Source organism: Malaclemys terrapin, chromosome 6 (genome assembly GCF_027887155.1).
Source record: "Malaclemys terrapin pileata isolate rMalTer1 chromosome 6, rMalTer1.hap1, whole genome shotgun sequence".
Lineage (NCBI taxonomy): Eukaryota > Metazoa > Chordata > Testudines > Emydidae > Malaclemys > Malaclemys terrapin.
In genome coordinates, this window is record NC_071510.1 from 89943312 (window position 1) to 89965979 (window position 22668).

Genomic DNA, 22668 nt, shown 5'->3' on the forward strand with positions numbered 1-22668 from the left:
CTGCACAGACCAGACCTGGTGGTTAAAATTCCTGTGTTGCCTGGTCTATACTAGTGCTTCCACCATTGCAACCAACAGACTCACTAGTGGGAAATTTCAAGGATAAAAAGCATAATGTAGATAAACAGGTACATATTCATAAGCCTCAACTAAACAAGGCAGATGGGGAGAATTTAGAGTTCCCAGTTCAGAGCTCACTTTTTAGTGTTAGAACCCTGGATAGGGGCCATCAAGTTCAGCTTAAGTGCATGACCATATAGGACAAAAACTAGCACTATTAATATTAATGGTGGTTTTGCTGAATAACTGGAAAAGAGCAACTTTTTGCAGCCAAGTTAGAGCATCCCCACTGCTAGATTAAAAGTAATAATTAATACATTAATTGTTTTGGGGAAAATAGGGTCTGGTACAGACCCTAGATTTGGCTTGTATTGTTAGAAAGAAACATGTCTCAGCCTGTTCTCTCAGCCTGCTGAGTTTGTGCTAAGTGAAGCAGGCCTGTTTGTTTTTCTACAATTAACACAGACATTGCAAACTTTCAGAGACAAAGAGTTTGTCCTAAAAGTGATAAGATAACATGTTACAAATGTTTTTTCTGAATTCAGGAACAAGATTTGTTTTTCCTCCACTTTTACATTCCTATCTTGCTTGTTTTCTTTTTATGTGGGACATGTGGCATGGATAGATTCATTGGAGTCTGTCATGCCCCAATGATTTGAGAACAGTTATGGTAAGTTAAAATAGGGTGTGACTGTAAATGAATGTTTGAATGAGTAATAAAAGGTTGAAGTGCCAGCCTAATAAATAACTACCAAGTAAAATTCGGCCAAAGAATGCACAGGATGGAGATAACCAGATGACCCTATAGGGCAAACCGGAATCCACCCCCAACTACCCCAAGGATGGAGGGGCCGAAAAACTGAAGAACAAGATAACAGCAAGCCATCACTGCTGTGCCATCCGCATGATGGACTATCATTTTAAACGTGAGAACAGTGATTGTCACTTCAAATTGAAAACAGCATGACGAAGCAAACCCCTATGGATTTAAATGAGGATTAATTCCTATAAAAACAGACTCTACAAACTGAACTTTGAGACTGGTTCTGCAACCACCCTCCAGGAGCATCGGATGCACATCTGACAAGACTTGGCTCCAGCCTCGTGTCCAGGCCACCTGGCCAGTGGCTTGGCACAAGCAACTCTAAGGCTGGTAACTATGATAACAACCTTGCAGAACCTGTGTGTGTGTGTGAATGAATGTGAAATTGAATGGAATGTTATAGCTATAACTGCTTACTATGATTCTTTCTGTATTCACAATAAACATGGCATTTTGCCTTATCCCCTTTAATAAGATCCAACTGGTTTTTATTTATTGGTATAACTCTACAGGTGTGCAAAACAATTAAGCCTTAATACTAGGTGAAACTAGCCTATTTTCTGCTTTTCACCATAAACCCAAACCTCAGGGCTGAATATTGCTGCAAAATATTCCACTTACAATAACTGGCATTTTCCAAACAGCTCTCACACTGCTCTAACCCACACCATCCCTTAGAGAATCAATTCTGATGTCCTACGTAATGTGCAAAGCTATTGCAAGGTGATACAATATGCTTTTATTCCTAACAAGCTGGCCTGTTTTTCATTAAGGAAAGCTCCCCCACCCCAAAAAAAAGACCCAGAGTCAGCACTGAAATAGAAGTCCAAAAGTTATGCACCTCACATTGTTTATACTGAATGTGCAATCATCCAATTAAGTGCAGGTGCTATACCCAGTATACTATCTGCATATATTTTAATGAGTTTAATTAACCCTAAATAGGTGGGTAATACTTGGAGAGTCACACAATCAATCAAATAAGGCCATGAAAGTTCCCTCAACCAAACTGAATTTCCAAATTTGGAAATAGCTGCAATTCAGACACCTTGCTGACATCATGCTATGCACTATAGGATTCTCTAGGAAGACTAGTTTTGTTCTTAAACTCTAAGGCTTTGTCCATACCACAAGAAAACAGGTTCATGCTAAACTGTGTCCAAGAGCACAGCATTCAAAATTAACCCTTCTTACAGGATCAGAAACTGAGTTGCTAGAGCCACTCTGCCTTTCTGGTATGTCAGGCTATCTTGAAGCAGTGAAGTCCATGAAGGGCAACCTTTCTCAAACCAGCCAGCAAGATAGGAAAGAGTTTTCTTTAAGGACTATACAGAGGCCTTCAGGGGGGGAAAAAGGTAGAGGATGGCCTACAGGTCTTTGAGCCCATGCTTAAGACCTTATTCCCAGGAAGCAGAAGAATAGCACGCAGTGTCATGTAAAGCCACAACTGTAGTTCCCAACCTAATCTGTAGCAAAACGTCAGCCTGGCAAAAGAGAATTTAATGGGAGAGCTCACAGAACAAGAGTGAGATGCTAGGCTAGAAGGGAAAATGGATGAGAAAGGACAGAAGAATTTTCAAGGTCAATTAGATATTGGGGAATGGGTAGTTACAGAAGGTGTCTTCATGCTGCTTATGACCCAAGGTGGGTCCACAGGGCCTATTAGCAGCTTTCTCACTTCTCTTCCTCATCTCATAAGCCCCAATTTGAGCACTGAGCAGGTACAAATATTTAATTTAAAAATGGCTAAGCCACGGTTGTTAAAAAAAATAGTATGGACACAAACGCACTAAACATTTAATCAATAAGGGTGGAGGGATAGCTCAGTGGTTTGAGCATTGGCCTGCTAAACCCAGGGTTGTGAGTTCAATCCTTGAGGGGGCCACTTAGGGATCTGGGGCAAAATCAGTACTTGGTCCTGCTAGTGAAGGCAGGGGGCTGGACTCTATGACCTTTCGGGGTCCCTTCCAGTTCTAGGAGATAGGATATCTCCATATATTATTTATCTGTGCTAAGATGGAAAAAACACATTTTAAAAGTTTTAGTATGGCCAGGGTTTTAAAACAGCTAATTGTTGTATCATGCGATTGCTTTTCTATATACTTTTATATTGCTAAACTAATTGGGGAGTTTTACTGGGATTTTTTTATTTTGGTATGTGAGAAGCCTTTTGAAGTCAGATATGCACAAAATAGTGTTTAGTGAAACTTTAAATATAGTCATGCTAATCAATTCTGTACAGCTGCAACTATACTAATCCTCAAACACCATTTACAGATTTCTAATGTTCATATAAGCAATGTAGTCTTTCAAAGTATCAAAAAACCAAGAATAGTTAAGGGGGGGGGGGTTTGCCCTTAACTTTATCAATCACATGTAAAATGATATCAGATCATCTTTAGAGGGAAAATAATAGTCTGTCACATGCTCTGCTAAGTTTTATAACACGTTGGTTTTCTTTTAGCTATGTAAACTAAGTTTTGAAAGGAAAAGCAGTACATTACGTCTTACAGGACTCTCTTGTGGTAACTAACAGATACTGCAACAATTTCCAAAATGAGAGAGTTTAGAGATGAAGGAGAGGGAGGGAACAAGTAGAGCCCTACACAGGACTATTCTTTAATCTCTCTCCTGCTATTATGGCAGCGGATCCTCTGGAACCCATGTGATCCCAGTCCTGCTGCAGGGCTGTACAGTAGTCCCATGCAGGGCTCTAAGGGAAAGTTATGGTTTTGTTTTAGCAATTATGACCATCTTATCATTTAGGATAAAGTTTAAGGTTAAATAACTTCTGTTTTAATGAAAAAATAACGGATGCCGAACTCAATGAGACTAGCTTGCTATAGTGCTGGCAAGTTTCCATCCAAGTTGTTATATGTGCTACACAGAGTGATGCCTGATTTCAACTTGTAGCATTCTCACCTGTAGTCATGGTCCACGTTCCAAAACAAGACTTGGACTACTGAGATAGAAGACTGCTGAACTAATGGAGATTACATCCTTTATTTATGATTTTAAAGGAGGTCCCCTTCAATTTATTGAAAGCTAGACTCCCTGGCACTTTTCAAAAGGGAGTAACCCCAATGTCCTGTTCTTTTCAACTACGTTTGTTCTAATGCCCAAGGCTGTCAGAGAGTTATTGCTGCATACATAATATCTGCTTTGTTTGCACACAGTCATTTCACTGACACTACCCATTTCATTAAGGAAGCAGAGTATGTATGATGCTCTGTAAAACCAAGTTTACTGCATGATATATCAGTATAATTTTCTAACCACTTGGTAGTTCTTGATCACTTTACTTCTGATATTTTAATCATTTAATAATTAATAGTTAGCTCATTTGTTTCTGGTTTCAGACTAACAAAGCAACTGTGGAACGCTTGTATTATAAAATAATGCTGGGTAACACTAGTTCACTGGCTTACTCTTGCCTATTTACTTGTGCAAAAAGTTCATCTGTACAAAAAAAAAACAATAGTAAGACAGCAGAAGTGTGGACTTACGTGATGCATGTAGGGAGACAGACTGTATTAATGGTCAGATTACTTCATTTCTGGCCTGAGGTTTCCATTAGACCACTTTAAAGAGGATCTGGAGTCCCTATATAAATTTTACAAGGTCCTTTTAAAATGTGCAGTAGTTCCATTTGCCAACTGGCATGTTTTCAAGGGAATTCTGGTTAGGCCATATCATACAAAAAGAGGATGGAATAGAAAGAATTTTTATTGAACTCTCTACTATTCTCTTTGGGAGTGAAGATTAAATCAACTTCTGTAATAATTCAGTGAGACTCCAGTGAAAGTGTTCTTTATATTAGAGTCCATAATTAAAAGAGTCAACAATAGGGAAAATGTACATTTGTAGCAGTAACACAAATCAGCATAGCTAACTGCAGCAAACCATTAGGGAACAGTATCAATACCAAATTTTGTGCTGGGATTTGTAGCAATGAGGGGCAGATATCCAAATGTGGGCTAGATATCCAAATGTGGGCTTTACTATATTTATGTAATTACAGCCCGTGAACCTCCTTGAAGAAGGGACTTCAGGAATTTCCAGTTAAAATGGGAAATGTGGACAAAATTGATGTTCATCTGGGCTGTAATCACCATCTTAAGACTCCTTACTCTCTCCTCCCTCACCAATTTCAATGCCCCAGGTTATCACCTTTACATTTTGACTATGGCAAGACAGGCCCAATTTTTATATATCTGGCTGTCCAATTGCTATTATATTCTCTGTCCCAAGCGCTACTTAAATTCTTCAGGTTGTGAGGAACCCAGAGCAGATTAGCCAATGTCAGAGAAAATTGGGAAGCGAGTCAGTAAAATCAATCTCTGCAGCAAGAGAAGAGGCATCTTGGATGGAATTCCCAGTGCTATGGAGGATCTGTCCCTTGCCCTGGACTGGGGTGGGGGGAGGGAAGGGGAAAAGAGGGTCTATGGTTTAAGCCCCTAGTCCATCAGTAAGGAGGATAATGAGATGGACTCCCCTGAGAAGTCAAGTCTTTGGGGGATGAAGAGAAGGTGTAAATTCAGAAGATAAGTAAAGTGAGAAAGATCAGGAAGGAAAGGGATCTCTTACTGGGAGGTAAGCTGCAGAACGTGAAAGATTGAGCAGGCTGGGACTTGTAAGGGAGAGCATGCCTTACACTGGAGAAAGCATTGAGGGGAAGTTGGGATGGGAACTGAGATTTTGGGTGTAGCAGGAGTTTAAGCTCCATAATTAAATTCAAGTCAGCTCCACTCTGCTTGTGGGGCTCACCCCCTCCTTAATTCTGGGCTTCCATTTCCCCCCCCTGTTAAACATCTACCTTTACCAATGTTATAGCTGCAAATAGGCATCTACACTCCCAGTTATGGGGAGCACCTTTGAGATTGAAACTGTGTAAATAACCTGCAAGGATACAACAGCACAAAGTCCCCATATGACACCAAGCTGCATGACTTTGGGCTTCTCTTTTCAAACACTTTCCTATGGTCTTTTCAAAGATCTCACTTAAAGATTTTTTTTAAGTGTTATACAAAGAAGCTGAATAGATTTAATAGTTTCAACATGTGTTTTTTGGAAGCTGTGCCTTTAATGCATGCAATGTTTTACTATAGAGAATAGCTGTGTGAAGTGACATAAGAAGACTGGAAAAAATGAATAAATATCCTATGATTTGCCTGATCTAGGCCCAATTTCCTTGGGTTTCAAATAATTAAGTTCCATTTCTGGCAGTTTAAATTGTCAATACAGTTCAAGTCCCATTGGATAAGACTATGACTTGGGCTTCTCCTGACAGCCCGACACTTGTCTAAACATATCTGTAGTCGATTATTTAGATAGCTGTCATTAAAAATATACTGCGACAGTAAGAAAAATACTAGAGTTTATAAAGCACAAGCTAACTGATTGAAAACTTAGTTTAAGTGTAACTACTATGTTTCTAACAGAAGTATTGGGAGCATAAGCTTTCGTGGGTAAGAACCTCACTTCTTCAGATGCAAGACTTCAGATGTCTTGCATCTGAAGAAGTGAGGTTCTTACCCATGAAAGCTTATGCTCCCAATACTTCTGTTAGTCTCAAAGGTGCCACAGGACCCTCTGTTGCTTTTTACAGATTCAGACTAACAGGGCTACTCCTCTGATACTTGATACTATGTTTCTAGCTCAGATGTCTTTAGTATTAGTCCATAATCTACTGAAAAAATTATACTGAAAATAGCTGTAATAGGGTCACGAGTGGAGGGTGCAATTTTACCATATGCAGTAAGTATTGATATCGGATTCCATATAGCTTTGCTTATATGAAGTTCCAAATATGAATACATCTTATAATGGGGGTTCCTCCCAGAACAAAGATGTTTACATAGTACAGGTATCAGGCCTAATTTGAACTGGGATCGGAATATGAATACAATCTCAATGAGTAGGCAGATTTTGGCCTCAAAGCTGTGCAACAGAGCTGTTAAATTCAAAATATTTCATACAAATTGAATACAAAGTGAGATGTTCAGGAATTCCTGCCCTACTCCCAAGCAAAACCATATTAAGTAAAACCTGAGTATAGTAAAGGTTGGAAGCTTTGAAGGGCTATTCCCACTCCCAAATCAGACAAAGCGAGGAGGGGGAAAAACATTTTGAAGGATGCAGGACATTGCATTATTCCCCTGAATCCTATGAAGACTTCTAGATTTCAGCTAAATTCAGTTCCATTCAGTTCAGACGTAAGGGAGACTGTACTTTTTATATATATAAAAAAAATCTATTACGGTATTAGAGTAGTAGCCTAGAAGTTTTAAACAAGATTGGGTCCCCAGTGTGCTAAACATATATACAGTAGAAGACAGTTCTTGCCCTGAAGAGCTTTCAATCTAAATCTGATAAGATTAAGAATCCATCAGCAAGTATCAAAGCTGGTTTTATTAGTGGAAATTTGCTTCAGGAGGTTAAGGGCCCAAAGTAATATTTCAGTCAAGCCAAAGAGTATATATAATTAAATACAGATGTTTGGTCTCAACCAATTTGTGATAGGATACTAGTGGTGACACCTTGGTCACTGAGTTTGCTGCAGCACTGGGAAGAGTGCAGGCTTAATTGAAGCCAATTTTACACTTTCTGTTGGGGGACTATGAGCACCTGGGTGGTAAACACTGGACTAAGGATGTAATTGGAAGGATATAAGTGGAAGGAAGAGGAAGCAAGGGGGAACTCAGAAGAAAGTTCAGCAGGTGAACCCGGGCTGAGGAGTGAGGGCTGCAGGGAAGCCTTCCCTTGCTCTAAGCCTGCATTACACTGTGTTACTTTGTAAGAAAAGGTTTCAGAGTAGCAGCCGTGTTGTTCTTTTTGCGGATACAGACTAAGAGTACTTGTGGCACTTTAGAGACTAACAAATTTATTAGAGCATAAGCTTTCGTGGGCTACAGCCCACTTCTTCGGATGCATATAGAGTGGAACAGATATTGAGGAGATTTCTGTATGTGTTTGTATATATATATCTCCTCAATATGTGTTCCACTCTATATGCATCTGAAGAAGTGGGCTGTAGCCCACGAAAGCTTATGCTCTAATAAATTTGTTAGTCTCTAAAGTGCTACAAGTACTCTTGTTCTTTTTGTAAGAAAAGAATAAATACATACCTTGGTGAAAGATAACAGCTTGGTATGTGTTTGTGACCGTGAGGCCACACAAATTGTTCAGGCAGTTATGTCACAGGGCATCTGTCACTACCCGGTGTACTCAAGTCCCTGCTGGATGTTTGTTTGTATCACATATTAAAAGGGACAGTTTGAATAGTGCCTGGAAAAATGGGCACTATAAGTCAGGACTGAGGTGAATTGGCAGAGCTCTGTGAATAAAGGCTCAATCCTGAGAGGTACTGTAATCTTAAAAGCAAGTGAATTTTATGTAATTACAACCCGTGAACCTCCTTGAAGGAAACTGAAGACTCCCAGCACTTCACACAAGGCTCTCAGTAAGTTTGTATACTGCCTTTCTGCATTGCATATGGTTCTAGACCAGGAGTCTCAAACACACGGCCCGTGGGGTTCTTTCGTGCGGCCTGCCAAGCTCCCCATGCCCCCCCCCCCCGCCCCGCCTGCCTGCCCCTCTGCCTACCCTGTGGTGCCGTAAGCCCCGCACCACTCCCTGAAGCGGCTGGAACTATGGCCCTGCAGCCCCGGACAGGGCAGGGGTGGGGGAGTAGAGGGCTCCGTGCTCTTGCTTCCAGGCAGCGCTCCCTGCAGCTCCCATTGGCCGGGAACCGCAGCCAATGGGAGCTTTGGGGGAGGTACCTGGAGGAGCAGCAAGAGCAGCACATGGCGCCATCTGCCCCCCAGGCCTCCAGCTGCTTCCTGGAGCGGAGCAGGGCCAGGGCAGGCAGCCTGCCTGCCCTGGCCACCTTGCGTGGCGCTGCCACCCCAGAGCCACTCTAGGTAAGCAGCGCTGGGCCAGAGCCCACACCCCTCCTGCACCCCAACCCCCTGTCTGGAGCCCCCTGCCACACCCTGCATCCCAACCCCCTGCTGCATCCCTCACCCCAACTCCCTGCACACCCTGCCCTGAGCCCCCTGCCACACCCCTCACCCCTCCTGCACCCCAACTCCCTGCCCTGAGCCCTCTGCACTCCCTGCTGCACCCCTTACCCCTCCTGCACCACACACCCCAATTCCCTGTCCTGAGCCCCTTGCCGTACCCTGCACACCTCCTGCACCCTGCCCTGAACCCCCTGCACATCTCCTGCACCTCAACTCCCTGCCGCACCCTGCACCTCTCCTGCACCCCCGGGGGGCAGGGAGGGGGCAGAGTTGGGGTGAGGACTTCGGGGAAGGGGTTGGAATGGGGGCAGGGAAGAGGCGGGGCAGGGGTGGGGCCTCATGGAAGGGGTGGAGTGGGGGCGGGGCCAGGGGCAGCAAGGGGTGGGTGTCAATGCACTAGTCCTCATGCAGCCCTCGTGGTCATTTGAGTTTGAGACCCCTGTTCTAGACAATGGTATTAATCCTTAGTTTTCAGGAACACTCCCTCAAAATTGTTTATTTATGTTTAAGAGGGAAAAATAAATTTATTCTCTTTTAGGAAAAGTTTGTTTTATTTTTATAGCTCCTGTACATTTAAAATCTGTTCTGAAATGGATCACTTAGTGGTTAGATGTGTCTCTCTTCAGCTTATATTCAGGTGACTCATTGAATGTATTTGACTAAACAGTCTTACCAGTAGAGAAGATGAGAACTGTGTTGTCCCAAAGCCCGTATCTCTTCAGGGCTGCAGTGACATTTCCTACAGCTTCATCCATAATGGACACCATTCCCGCATAATGACGTCTCTTCTCATCTTTGATGAAGGCGTACGGTTTCATGTATTCCCCAGGGACCTGAAGGGGCTCATGGACAGACTGGAGAGCAAGGTAGAGAAACAGAGGCTGGGGAGGAAAAAAGCAGTATGCAAGCTAGATGAGAAGAGTATCCAAGCATTAAATGCAATAAATCAATCAATCACATGAACCAATTAATATAGCAATTGTCTTGTTTTCCTCCTGATTTCTCTAAGCATAAAATATACACAATTCTGGAAAAGATTTTTATGAAAGGCACTGAAATATTAGTGTATATTTTCATTTTAATGGTAGAAAAGCCAGTTGATTTTATGATCTTCCTGCCACTCAACTTAGCTTCCTATCCTTTTTTCAAAAGCAAGACCAAACTACATACAATACTGTTTCTATTACTACAGCAAAGTCTTACAAATCTGTAAGTCATCAAATAGCAAGTTGTAAACAGGATTTGGGTAGAAAGTCTGAATCCCAGATTCGTTATACAAAATACAATCATATTTCATGTGCAAAATATCCTGGTTAGTGATGGTGTCATTTGTCATGAAAATCTCCATTGCATTTTCTTTTTACATCCCTATTACAGAGCTTATGAGGAGCCCAACTCACCATGGGCAGTGGGGCTTTTATGTTTCTTATTTTTAAACCAATGACTGGGGAGTGGGGATTTTATGTTTCTTATTTTTAAACTAATGACAGACCATTTCATTCCACTAAGTGTCTTCCTGCAATTGGTTCTGTTAGTTATTGGCAAGCTAAATTGTATTCTAAGTCTTACCTCAGGGTAAATTCTTTGTACAAGTTCTGCAAACTAATAACTCAGAAATAGTACATGACCATACAATAAAAGACTATCACAATGCATATACACAAGGGATCCTAAGTAAGGTGTGTCAGGCAACCTTAATTCTGGCATACCCTAACTTAATTGCATGCTTTGCAATCTTACTGTTCTTTTAATAAAGTTTTTTTGTAATTTCCTAGGCTTTAAAAATAAAGGAATACAAATTCCATAATGTGGAATCACATTGACACCCACATGGGTCATTAGCAGGATTAAAACATTTAAATCCACCATACTGACCTCTACACCTTGAGCTAATGGAGTAATTGATACCAATAATAGGTTGTTATCCTTCTAAGTGGACCAGCACTAGAGGGGAATAAGACACATGCTTTGCCAGTGGGTTTCACAGATATTTGCTGACAGCAGAGAAATGGCAAAACTCAGGAACCTTGGGTTCCATTACTGGCACTAACACTTTCCTGCCCATTCCCCCTTATTCTGCCCTATCCTCTCCAAACTGGGCCAGTTCTTTCCTTTTCTCACCCCTGGCTCCTCGTCTCAGTCCCAATCTCCTTACCTAGTCAGTTCCAGTCACCACCCCTCAGACTTCTCATCCCAGCATGTTCTAATCACCCCCTCCCTGCTCCCATTACCATGCCCAACTGTCAGAGGGTGTGGCTGCCTCACGGCACCCCCTGCTGGGGAAGGGTGGCACTGCTACAACTCTCTGCCTCAGTTTCCTTCCCTGAGATGGGTCTCCTAGGTTCTCTGCCTGTACTGGATACATAGCTTAATCTTCCAGCCAAATCAAAAACAAATTAAAAAAAAAAAAAAAAAAAAGTTCTTCTGCCCTTTGGGATGTCTCTTCAGCTCATGTTCTGGGCCCTGTTCCCAGCTCTTTTCTGGGCAATCTTTGAGGGTTTTTTTTCCTGCTCTGGTATGGAATACTCTGCCCTTAGGCTAGTTCCCCTGGAATACCATTCTCAGATCCTGACTCAGAGCCTTCCATAGGAGCCTGCTTGCTCCCGGTGGTTTCTCTACTCCAGGATAGAACCCTGGGTTCCCAAGCTGGTTCCTCTGGGGTACCAAGCCTCCCACAAAACTTGGCTCAGAACCTTCCCACTCACTGTGATTCTAACCCCCAGAATGATTTCTCTCAGTGTAATGGATACCTGGACCTTATAGAATAACTATCACCCTCTCAGGCTGGGAAGCAGATAATTAATAATGGCACAGCTGCTCCAGCCCCATCTCCCTTTAAAGGGTCCATTCTCTCTGTGACTCCAATCAGTCCCAATCACCCCTTCCAAGATCCTCTTCCAATCTGTTTCTCTCCCCACACCTACCCACATTTCCTATACCACCTGACTCCCAGAGCTCCTCATCCAAGCTCAGTGTTTCTCCCCCCCACCGCATCCTTGTCTCAGTCTCTTTGCCCAAACAGTCCCAGTTTGCTCTCTGGCTCCTTGTCATATCTACCTCCCCACCTCCAGTTACACCCCACTGGTTCCCAGTCTAATTTCCAGCCAGTTCCAGTCTCCTCATCCCATCTCAGTCCCCCCACCCCACTACACACACACAGGCTCCTAGACTCCTCTTCCTCCCCATCTCCCTCCCCAGCTCTAGTCTGCCAGACAATCCCAGTCGATTCACCTTGCCAGCCTCCAGTTCCAATCAACTCTCCCCTCCCCAGCTCTTGTCCCCTCCTTTGCATCTGAATGAGGCAGTTTCCTCCTCCATGTTGCCTGGGTCCTAACAGGCAGGAACAAGGTGGGGCATCATTGAGAACACAGGAAAGACAGGCTCCCTGTTCTTAGTTCTGGTGCCTCCGCTGCCATTGCAGGGAACGTCCTGCTCAACCCAGGCTTGAGCATGCCTACTGCAGTCAGACTCTTCTGTTCAATGTAGCTGCGAAGCTCCAGCAAGTCTCTACTGAGCATGTGTAAACCTAAATTTTTCAAGGGTTTATAAATTGGCCAAAATTTGGGTGGATGTTCACAAAGATGACAAAAGGCACTTCTCTGACAAAGTCCACCCCTTCTGCCAAATTTCAAGTATTGGGCCATGAGAACTCCTCAAAGAAAAATCACCAGATACTGTTTTTTTAGTACTAACAAAACACTTTCCCCCTAGACTCATTCTTGAAAACAGCTGAACTGCTTTGGCTGAAGTTCTGCCAAAAAATTCAGTCTTAAACACATTTCAGTTTTGAAAATTGTCATGCCTTCACTTAGCAGTTTCCCTTTTTGTATGTGCATTTGTAAATTAACAATGTAATATGTCAGATTGCAGTAAAACAAAATAATGCATTTGTTACAAATATGTCAATTAGCCCCATATACTAGCATTCTTTGTGTTCTTGTCCAAAGCAAGGTAGTCCATTTGTACTATCTTGTGAGTTTTAACAACAACAAAAAAGTTAGTTTGGGGGTGGAGGATTAACTGAACTGCAGTGTTTAATTCAAAAGTTTATGTCATAGTTTAAGGTCTTTATATTAGAGGAGTGAAAGAGATTCTGGATTTTTTCTGGGACCTTTAAATTAAGAACTTCAACTTTGCTTCTTTTTATAATATAAGTTAAGATATTTTACATTTAGCACACTGCATCTTAATAAGGAAGATGGATTTTAATGAGGGAAACATTCCTGGCTTGTGAGTTTGAACATTATTTATACAATGTCCCTTATATGAAGTTTTATATATACAAAGCTATGTTGTTAATTATTTTTCTGCGCAATGATTAAGATCTTCTTCATTCACATCCAGCTCCATCCTACACTGTGTATCTCCTGTAGAAGTCTTTTCAACTATTATGTGCACCACGTTATACAATACAGTAGAAACTCAAAGTTACAAATACCTCAGAAATGGAAGTTGTTCGTAACTCAAACGTTCATAACTCTGAACAAAACATTATGGTTGTTCTTTCAAAAGTTTACAACTGAACATTGACTTAATACAGCTTTGAAACTTTACTATGCAGAAGAAAAATGCTGCTTTTAACCATCTTAATTTAAATGAAACAAGCTCAGAAACAGTTTCCTTACCTTGTCAAATCTTTTTTTTTTAAACTTTCCCTGTATTTTTTTAGTAGTTTACATTTAACACAGTACCAGTCCTGTATTTGCCTTTTCTTTTTGTCTCTGCTGCTGCCTGATTGCATACTTCCAGTTCCAAATGAGGTATGAGGTTACCTGATCAGTTCATAACTCTGGTGTTCAGAATGCTGAGGTTCTACTCTATAAGGGCTTTGAACATTCAAGTGTCAATGCAATACTGTCCATTTCTATTTGCTGAACTTTTTAGTTAAGTGCAGCTCTGTATCTAGATATTTATCAGCTATTGTTTACAAAGCAAGCTCAAGTCTTATAAACAAATAGTGCATGAAAATATTAAAACACTTATAAAGTAAGTTCTCAAAAAAGCAACAGCTGTCTACTGTACCTTCTCAGTTTTATGGTTGGCTATAAGATCTACAGCTCTTTTCGTAAATACATTAGTGGAATACATGTTTCCAAATCCAACTGCAACTTCTTCTCCATCTCGAAAATCAAGAGCACAGCGTGTTGCATTCTTTGCACTGATAAACACACAACGTTCATGGGAATAATAATCTTCACTTCCCAGAAGATAACCTAGAACAGGAAAAAGGTGACAAAGTGAGCAAGCCAACATATAATTTACTATATATAAACTAATATATCAGGAGACTTTCAAAGGGCACAAAGTGAGTTGAGTGGCAAACTGTCCTTTGTGACTTAGAAAAATTATTCCTTCAGAGTTTCACTTTTTTTCAAAAACAAGGCTAATCAGTCCAACATTCCTTAATATTTCTCATCTTGTATTTATTTGAAAATAAAGCACAAAATCCAATTCTAAGTATCAATTATACAAACCCAGAAAAATGTTAAGAGCAGTTCAATAACTTTACATATAAATTGGCATGCATATAAATCAAAGATACTAGCATTAAAATGATGCACATGTCCTGAGCCTGTTGCTAACTAGAATAACTTTTAGTTATGGTTTTGTAAACTGTATTTGTTAGTACAGAACGCTTATATCTAAATAGATACTATGAACACTGGAATTATCATACTGTTTACATTTATAGATAGATTACAGGAATGCCTTCCATGTGAACTGTGGTGATTTCTGATCTGCTGCTGACACCAACTGGTGAAATAAATAAATCATTCTTTACAGAATAAGTTACTGATCTTAAGAATCAAAAATAAGGATCTCCTACAAATTTTGCTTCCATCAAGGGTCCAATCTTCTAAGGTACTGCGCAGATTTAACTCCCATTGACTGAAAGCAATGAAATTGCCTCAAAAACCCTTTGCAACCTCATCCCTAAATCAACCCTAACTTTATCACCCCAAAAATTCTCCAGAATAACAGGGGAATGTTGCAAAGCATACCCTGAAGGCAACTAAATTTAGGCTCAGTATGGGGGCAGATTCAGTTTCAAAATCCAGGACTTTGACCAAAAACTTTTCTTCTGCTAACCCACTCCATCTGAAAACCTAATGAACTCCCACCACAAACCAAACAACTAAAGGTCTAGCCAAACAACTTCCAACTATACCATATTGTTTATGTGCAAAACTCCACAGATGCAGAGGACGTCAAAGAAAGACATGGAAGAGCTTTCTAAAGGAAACATCAAAAATATGCTCTTGAAAATAAGAAATAAATTGGGGGGGGGTTGTTTGTTTTAAGAGCATCTAGTGATTTTGGACCACTAGCTGACAGTTTCTCTCAATGCTCCGCCTGAGACAGATGGGGCCAGATTTGCAGAAGCATTGAACCTTCACAGCTCAATTGGAATAATGGTTTTAACATATAAAGAGCTAAGAGCTCTGAAAAATAAATTACCTCCCTCTCATGAGCACCCAAAATTATTAGACACTTAACAATTTTGGTGTTAATCTCTGTGCCTCAAGTCCCTAGCTGTAAAATGAGGCAGTATTATCCCCACCTCACAGGTAACGTGACATGAGGTGTTGTGAAGATAAATTCATTAATGTTCATGAAGCACTCAGATACTTTGGTGAGAGCATCACAGAAAGCCCAGGAGAAAGTAAATAGTTTTGTATTCAGTGCAGTGTTTGGATGGCATACATTAAGGCCTGGAGTCACATATGAAATGTGGAAGATAAAAAGGAAACATTTAATAACTAACCAGTCACTTAATGAGGAAGGGGTCCTGTGAAAAAACAGTATATGCTCATGCAATTAAAGACTGTGTTGTAATGCATACTCATAACTGGGCCAAATTAAAGTTACACAGGTATCCTAATTTTGGTAGTGCCTAAGTTTTGAGTGCTTAACTTTGCAACTTTAAAGTTCCTTTAACAGTTTTTTATAAATGTAATTTTATCTAGGTTCTTGTAACACCTTGATCATGGTAGTATCTGAGTGCCTAATGAATTCAAGAAATATATATTGTATTTAGAAAATATATAAAAAATGACCAAGTCTGGTAAAATGCCTATTGCTTTTTCTAGTTAAGACACTGCTATTAAAAAAATCAATACACAAACTACAGTAATGTTAGAAGTCTGACCTAAACCTAGACACATGAAAAATTCAGTTTAAAGCTTCCTCTAAGAGCACACTAATGCAACATGTGGAGTAACTGAGTACAATGGGACAAGTTAAATGTGGAGCTTAAAATATAAATATATTTGCTTCTGTGGGTTTAAAAATCAGACCATTTTCAGCAATAGGCTTTTGGATAGCAACATTTATTTATCAAGTGTAGTCTGCCAAATTAGAGAACTGTATTTTGGTATCATGTGTTGAAACAACAGCTATAACATTGTTTTACTGGCTATATATTAATTCTGAGTTTGTTGTTGTTAAAAAATATTTCCCCTTTCAATATGGTTAGTAAAAGTACTTAAAAAAAAAAAAGAGTAGTAAATCTGGCCATTACCAAAATAAGTATCAAATCCTCTGCGGGTTGGAAGGCACTCTTTTTTGTACATGCCTAGATGCCACTTCCCTACCATGTGGGTAACATATCCTGCTTCCTTCAGCAGTTCAGGCAGGAGTTTCTCATTCAACGGGACACAGCTGGGTTGGCAAGGCCAAATTATTTGGTGTTGTAAACCTGTATGGATCTTGGAAAAATAAACCCAATGCAGATATTAGTTATAGCATGATGGCAATGTATGCAATGAAAGCACTGTATCAATATTTTAAAATATACACATAAAATGAGCCTGGAGTCTCGCAATTCCACCTTACATAAAGCATTTGCTAGAAGACTCTGGAAGTACTTTACAGATTGCATGCACAGGTATCACATAAAACCCCACTGCTTTCTTCCGAAGAGACTATAAAATTTTTGTACTACTTGTTGGCTTACAATTGTACCATGACTAGCCATCATTAGTAAAGAAAGCATATGTTTATTTAGCCAACCAAAAACTCAGTATGGTCACTGTGATGGGATCCCCGGGATGCAGCCTAGGACTATGGGAGCGCTGTGACCCCTGAACTCTCTCCAGCCTGGGCTGTCTCTCACAATGCCTTGCTAGTGACCAGAAGCAAACCCCTCCAGGCGCTGTGATCACTCAGCACAACAGCATGTGGAGACCCAACACCCAGCTATATTGCATGAATGCTCCCAGAGCCACTCATGAATCACACAGAGAAAGGCACCAGAGCCAAATCCCCCCAGCTCCCAGCACTGTACCTAGTGATGAGTTGCCAAAATCTTAGGAACCGGTTCCCTACCAGGGCTTCGGCGGCACGGCTCCGGCGGCTGAAGGACCTGCCACCAAAGACCCGGTAGGGAACCGCCCAGTGAGTACACCCCCCCACCCATGTCCTGCCCCCGACTGCCCCCCTCAGAAACCGCAACCCATAACCCCCCCCTTGTCCCCTGACCACTCCTTCCCAAGACCCCCAACCCTAACTGCCCCCCAGGACCCCATCTCCTACCCAACTAGCCCTGCTCCCTGTCCCCTGACTGCCCCATTCACCACCACCCCAACAGACCCCCGGAACTCCCACGTGGTGCCTACCCAACCCCCCCTTCCCCATCCCCCGACCACCCCCCAAGAACCTCTGCCCCATCCAACCCTCCCCACCCCCAGCTCCCTGTCCCCGCCTTATCCAACCCCCCCCGGCCCCGGCCTCTTACCCCTGCCGGGGCCGGAGCCGCACCAAACGGCCGAAGTCGGGGCTAGGGCCCGGAGTCAGGGCCCAGCCTGGGCCAGAGTCGTGCCGCGCAGTCGGAGTCGGGGCCCGGCCCGGAGCCGCGCCCAGGGTCGAGGTCGGGCAGCACCGCGCAGACGGAGTTGGGGCCAGGGCCCAGGGTCGGGGCTGGGCTGGAGCCAGGCAGTGCCGTGCAGCTGGAGCCAGGCCGGGCGGCACCTGGAGCCCTCCCTGCTCCCGCTCAGCTCACCTGCAGGAAGCCCTGCTTCCCGTGAATCGGCTGATTCGCGGGAAGCAGGGGACGGGGAGGAGAAGCCGGGGGGAGTGTCAGGGGAGGAGGCGGAGCTAGGTGAGCTGGAGCTGCCAGAGATTTTGTTAAATTTAAAAGCCCTTTTAGAACTGGGACAACCAGTGCTAAAAGGGCTTCTAAATTTAACAACCAGTTCCCGTGAACTGGTGGGAACCGGCTCCAGCTCACCACTGACTGTACCTCAGGAATATACCATCTTGCACTGCTCAAGATGGGCAGTGCAGATTTATTAATTGATTTACCAATGGAAAATGGATATACACCAGCCTTTGCAAAACCTGAGCAGATTCGCCCCACTCTTCATACAAACTCACTCGTAAAGCTAAATAGTTAAACAAATGTATTGACTATAAAAGGTAGATTTTAAGTGATATTAATTGATAGGCAAAAAGTCAGAGTTAGTTGCCAAATATATATATATATATATATATATAAGCACGCAGTCTAAACTCTCAATCCTATTAGACTGGGCAACAACTAGACTAAGCAGTTTTTCTCACTGGATATTGCAGTCCTTAATATACAGATTTCACCCTTGAAATCTGGGCCAGTCCCCTCAGCTGGAGCCTTCAGAGTGTCCTTGTTGCTTGAAGCATAGGTGGGTGAAGGAGAAAGGCCCAGCATGTGGCCTCAGTCCATGTGCTTGGAAAACAAAAGTCCAGGCATCTCTGGGTGGGCATTGCTGAGGGCTTGTCTACACTGGCACTTTACAGTGCTACAACTTTCGCGCTCAGGGGTGTGAAAAAACACACCCCTGAGCGCTGCAAGTTTCAGTGCTACAAAGTGCCAATTTAGCCGCACTTCCAGCGCTGGTAGCTATTCCCCTCATGGAGGTGGGTTTTTTAGAGCACTGGGAGAGCTCTCTCCCAATGCTATGCCGTGACTACACAAGCCACATTAAACGTGCATTGCCAGTGAAGATATGCCCTGAGTCTCCAGGCAAGGTTGAGCAATTCCCCTGGTGTGGCCTCATGCAGCCGAGTTATTGAATTGTAACTCCCTTGCTGGACAATGGCTGTTGATGAATTGTTTCACACCCCACCTGAGTGTCAGTTACTTTCCTTGCTGTTGCCTGTGGGGAGCTAATATCTGTCTGAATACCCAACTTACAGTATGTTTTAGTGACAACCATACAACATAAGTCTCATAACTTCATATGTGTTAATGATTTACATATATGGATAGAGAAATGACTTTCAGCAGATCATAACCTTTCCCCTGATACCTTACAAGGCATGCTTTATATGCAAGATCACAATCATATATAAATGATGAATATGGGGGTTACAGGGTGCTCCCTCAAGGTACAGAATGTCAAGTGACATTTTAGAATAGCCAGACTATTCCACAGCATGCAGGGTAAAATCCCAGCCATACTGGAAGTCAATTATGAAACTTCCATTGGCTTCAATAGGGGAAGGATTTCAGCTATAATCAATTTAAGTAATATATTTACTAGTCTACACTCAGTCTAAGTCTATAATCAACTCAAAAGATTAAAATTCTAAGAATGTTTAAAATCAATAATTTTTTACTAATTGATCTACCATTAAGAACTTTAGAAGTCAGATCTTTGAGCCTCATTTGTAATCTAAAGAGAGAAAACTTAACCATGTGTACAAACTTGATACTTGGCTGAAAAAAAACTGGAAATTGTGCTCCAATTTTGCTAAAACTGTCTTTAAAAAAATTGAACCTTATTTTACATGCTTGAGGTTCACAGCTAAAGTGTAATACATCACTATCATTTTTTCACAGATTCTCAACTTTATTTTTTAAATCAATTACATTCTGTAGCGAGTAGAGTTCTATAGTTCTTCCTTCTCTCAACTTCCTCATTACAATATTGAAACATTTCTCGGAACTGAAGAAGAGCTCTGTGTAAGCTTGAAAGCTTATCTCTCACCAACTGAAGTTGGTCAAATAAAAGATATTACCTCACCCACCTTGGCTCTGCAATATCATGGGACCAAAATGGCTACACCACCGCATACATTTGGAGAGAGTGATTCCATGGTGAGACATTTCTTCCCCATGCTGGTTCAATTGTTAACCTCTCCATTTGGACTACTATAGAGGCTCTAATTTTAGTGGTGTCCTTCATGACATGCTCACCTATTCATGAGGAACTGGACTGAATACACCACCAAGAATTTTCATGTAAGAAACTGAAGATCCAAATAAGTGACTTTTGGTCACTAGGATGTTTGTGCCTGAAGACACTATACTTTTGTCCAAACTTCAGATAAATAAATACAGGTGTCAGCTCTTCCTTACTCCAATACATGCATGAAAATGATAAGGCCCACACCTGCCTGCTGTGGCCCCATGCCGCTCCCGGAAGTGGCCGGCTGCTGCTGGCACACCTCTGCATGCCCCTGGTGGGGAGTGGGGAAGGTGGCTCCATGCGCTTCCTCCGCCCCCAGCACGGTCCTCACGGCTCCCATTGGCCGCAAACCGGCCAATGGGAGCTGTGGCGGCAGGCAGCGCAGGGAGACCTGCTGCTCCCCTCCCCACAATGGGCACGCCGCAGAGACACGCTCCCAGTCGGCAGTGCAGCAGCTGACTGCATCCTGCCTGAGCCATCATAAGTGCCTCACCTGTGGTAAGTGCCTCCCATCCAGAACCTGCACCTGGCATCCCCTCTCACACCCCAATCCACTGCCCCAGGTCAGAACCCCTCCTGCACCCAAACACCCTCCCAGACCCTGCACCCCAACACTCTGCACCAGCCCGGATCTCCCTCCTGTACCCTAACTTCCTCCCAGACCCTGCAACCCCTCCTGCACCCCAATCCTCTGTCCCAGCCCGGAGCCTCCTCCTGTACCAAACTCCCTCCCAGAGCCCACACCCCTCACCCTCTCCTGCACCCCATCACTCTGCACCAGCCCGAAGCTCCCTCCTACACACAAACTCCCTCCCAAACCCTGCACTCTTTCTATTAATATAGTAGAAATGTGCGGCCCACGACGACTTACCAAAATTTGTGGAGCAGCCCTCCTGCGAAAATTATTGCCCATCCTGGTCTACTATAATACAATCCTGCCACCATGCAGAAGGAGACACTACAAGAACCCACTAGAGGGCTCTCCCACCCAAATGAGTCTATATGATCTGTCACTATACGCTGTCATCTTTACTAAAAGATAACAGACCCTCACAAGAATTTGGGCTTTCTTCCTCTGTACATGGCTCTAAAAAAATAATTTCCATTAGTTCTGTTGGGTTTAGCTAATGTATTCAGAGAGCTCGGGGTACATTTTTCAGGAGCCTAAATCCCATTGTCTAAAAGTGATCTGGGCAATTCAAAACCCCCATGAGGTGCGTCCCTGCATCTTCAGCTGCCTAAATACCTTAACAAGGTAGCCCTACAATCAATGGGGCTTAGGAGCTTTTCAAAGTGTCACCCTTGTTTGGGGCGGGGGAAGGCACCTTACGCTGCCAGCCGGGGGCAGCAGCAGCACCAGGCCCTCGGTAACAACTTTGTACAGACTTGCAACCTCCCTGCTGAGATTGGGGAGGTCTTAGAGGGGCCGGGAGAGGCTCACACGCCCCGTCCTTGCTTGCGTCCCAATGCGGGGCCCTCCTGCCAAGGTAGCTGAAGGACAAGCCAGTGCCACACGCCGCCAACTCAGCGGAGTCCCTGCCCACCCCCGGAGCTCCCGCTAGGCTTGCGGGCTGCCCAGGCGGCGCTGGGACCGGGTTGCTGCCCTACCTGGTACCTGCCGGTGAGCAACTGGCTGCGGGACGGGGTGCACAGGGGCTGCGTGTAGTAGCGCTCCAGCCGCACCCCGCCCGCCCCTAGCGCATCCAGCTGCGGGGTGCGGATGAGGGAGTCGTGCCAGCCCACGTCGTGCCAGCCCAGGTCATCGGCCAGCACCACCACCAGGTGCGGGGCCGCCGCGCTGCCGGCCAGGCAGAGTCGCAGCCAGCACAGGAGCAGCGGGAGCCGCGCTGAGCCCAGCCCGACCCCCGGCCGCCTCAGCATGCTGCCCGCCTGTCCCGCCGCTCAACCAGGAACTGGCCTGCGCGGGCACCGCCCCCAGCACAGGACCAGCGGCTTCAGCACCCCGCCCCCTGCACAAGCGACGGGCCTCCGAGGGCTGGGGCCCGCCCCCGCACAGAGCAGGGGAAGGAAGGGGCCCAGCGTCCGCGCCTTCTACCGAGCAAGGCACCAGCCTAATGCTTTGCCCATGCCACAGGGCAGGAACCTCAGGGTGGCCAGGCCCACCTCACGTCCCACATGGCAAAGCAAGCAGACATCAAATTCAGAGAAGTTCCTTCTCTGACAGACTCTGCCAGTGCTGCCAACCTCTCCAGCGCCACCCAACCTGCATAGACCCCCAAAGAAGCTTTTATGGGGACACAGGAGAATTATGAAGGGACGCTGACAATGCCATCCCTAGAACTCCAGACAGATACATCCCTGCACAGACATGGACTTCAAGCTACTAAAAAAAAAAAAAACCTACAAACCCCTAAACAGTATCACAAAGCAATCCCTCCACTCACAACCAGATCCAGAACTGTTGCTCAGAAAGAGGGAGAAAACAAGAAAAGTTCTTTAACTAGGACTGTCAAAAAACCACAGCAAAGTAAATGACTCACCCAGTCAAAAATACACAGAAAATCTATGCAATGTTCAGCATGAAACACTGAGAAATTTCAAATCAGTTATATGAATGATCTGAATAAGAAAC

General features: G+C 43.7%; 1 protein-coding gene across 1 annotated transcript in view; it reads right to left on the reverse strand.

Annotated features, from left to right (window-relative positions):
* ARSB (arylsulfatase B) overlaps nt 1-21983 on the reverse strand; it is a 111397-nt gene extending 89414 nt beyond the window's left edge. Inside the window, exons 1-4 of the mRNA XM_054033085.1 lie at nt 21684-21983; nt 16430-16616; nt 13930-14120; nt 9581-9788 (exon numbers count right to left, since the gene is read on the reverse strand). Of these exons, the coding sequence (XP_053889060.1) occupies nt 9581-9788; nt 13930-14120; nt 16430-16616; nt 21684-21956 (859 nt within the window). The 5' untranslated portion in view covers nt 21957-21983. The remainder of the gene's footprint in view (nt 1-9580; nt 9789-13929; nt 14121-16429; nt 16617-21683) is intronic.
* Nucleotides 21984-22668: the final 685 nt, after the last annotated feature.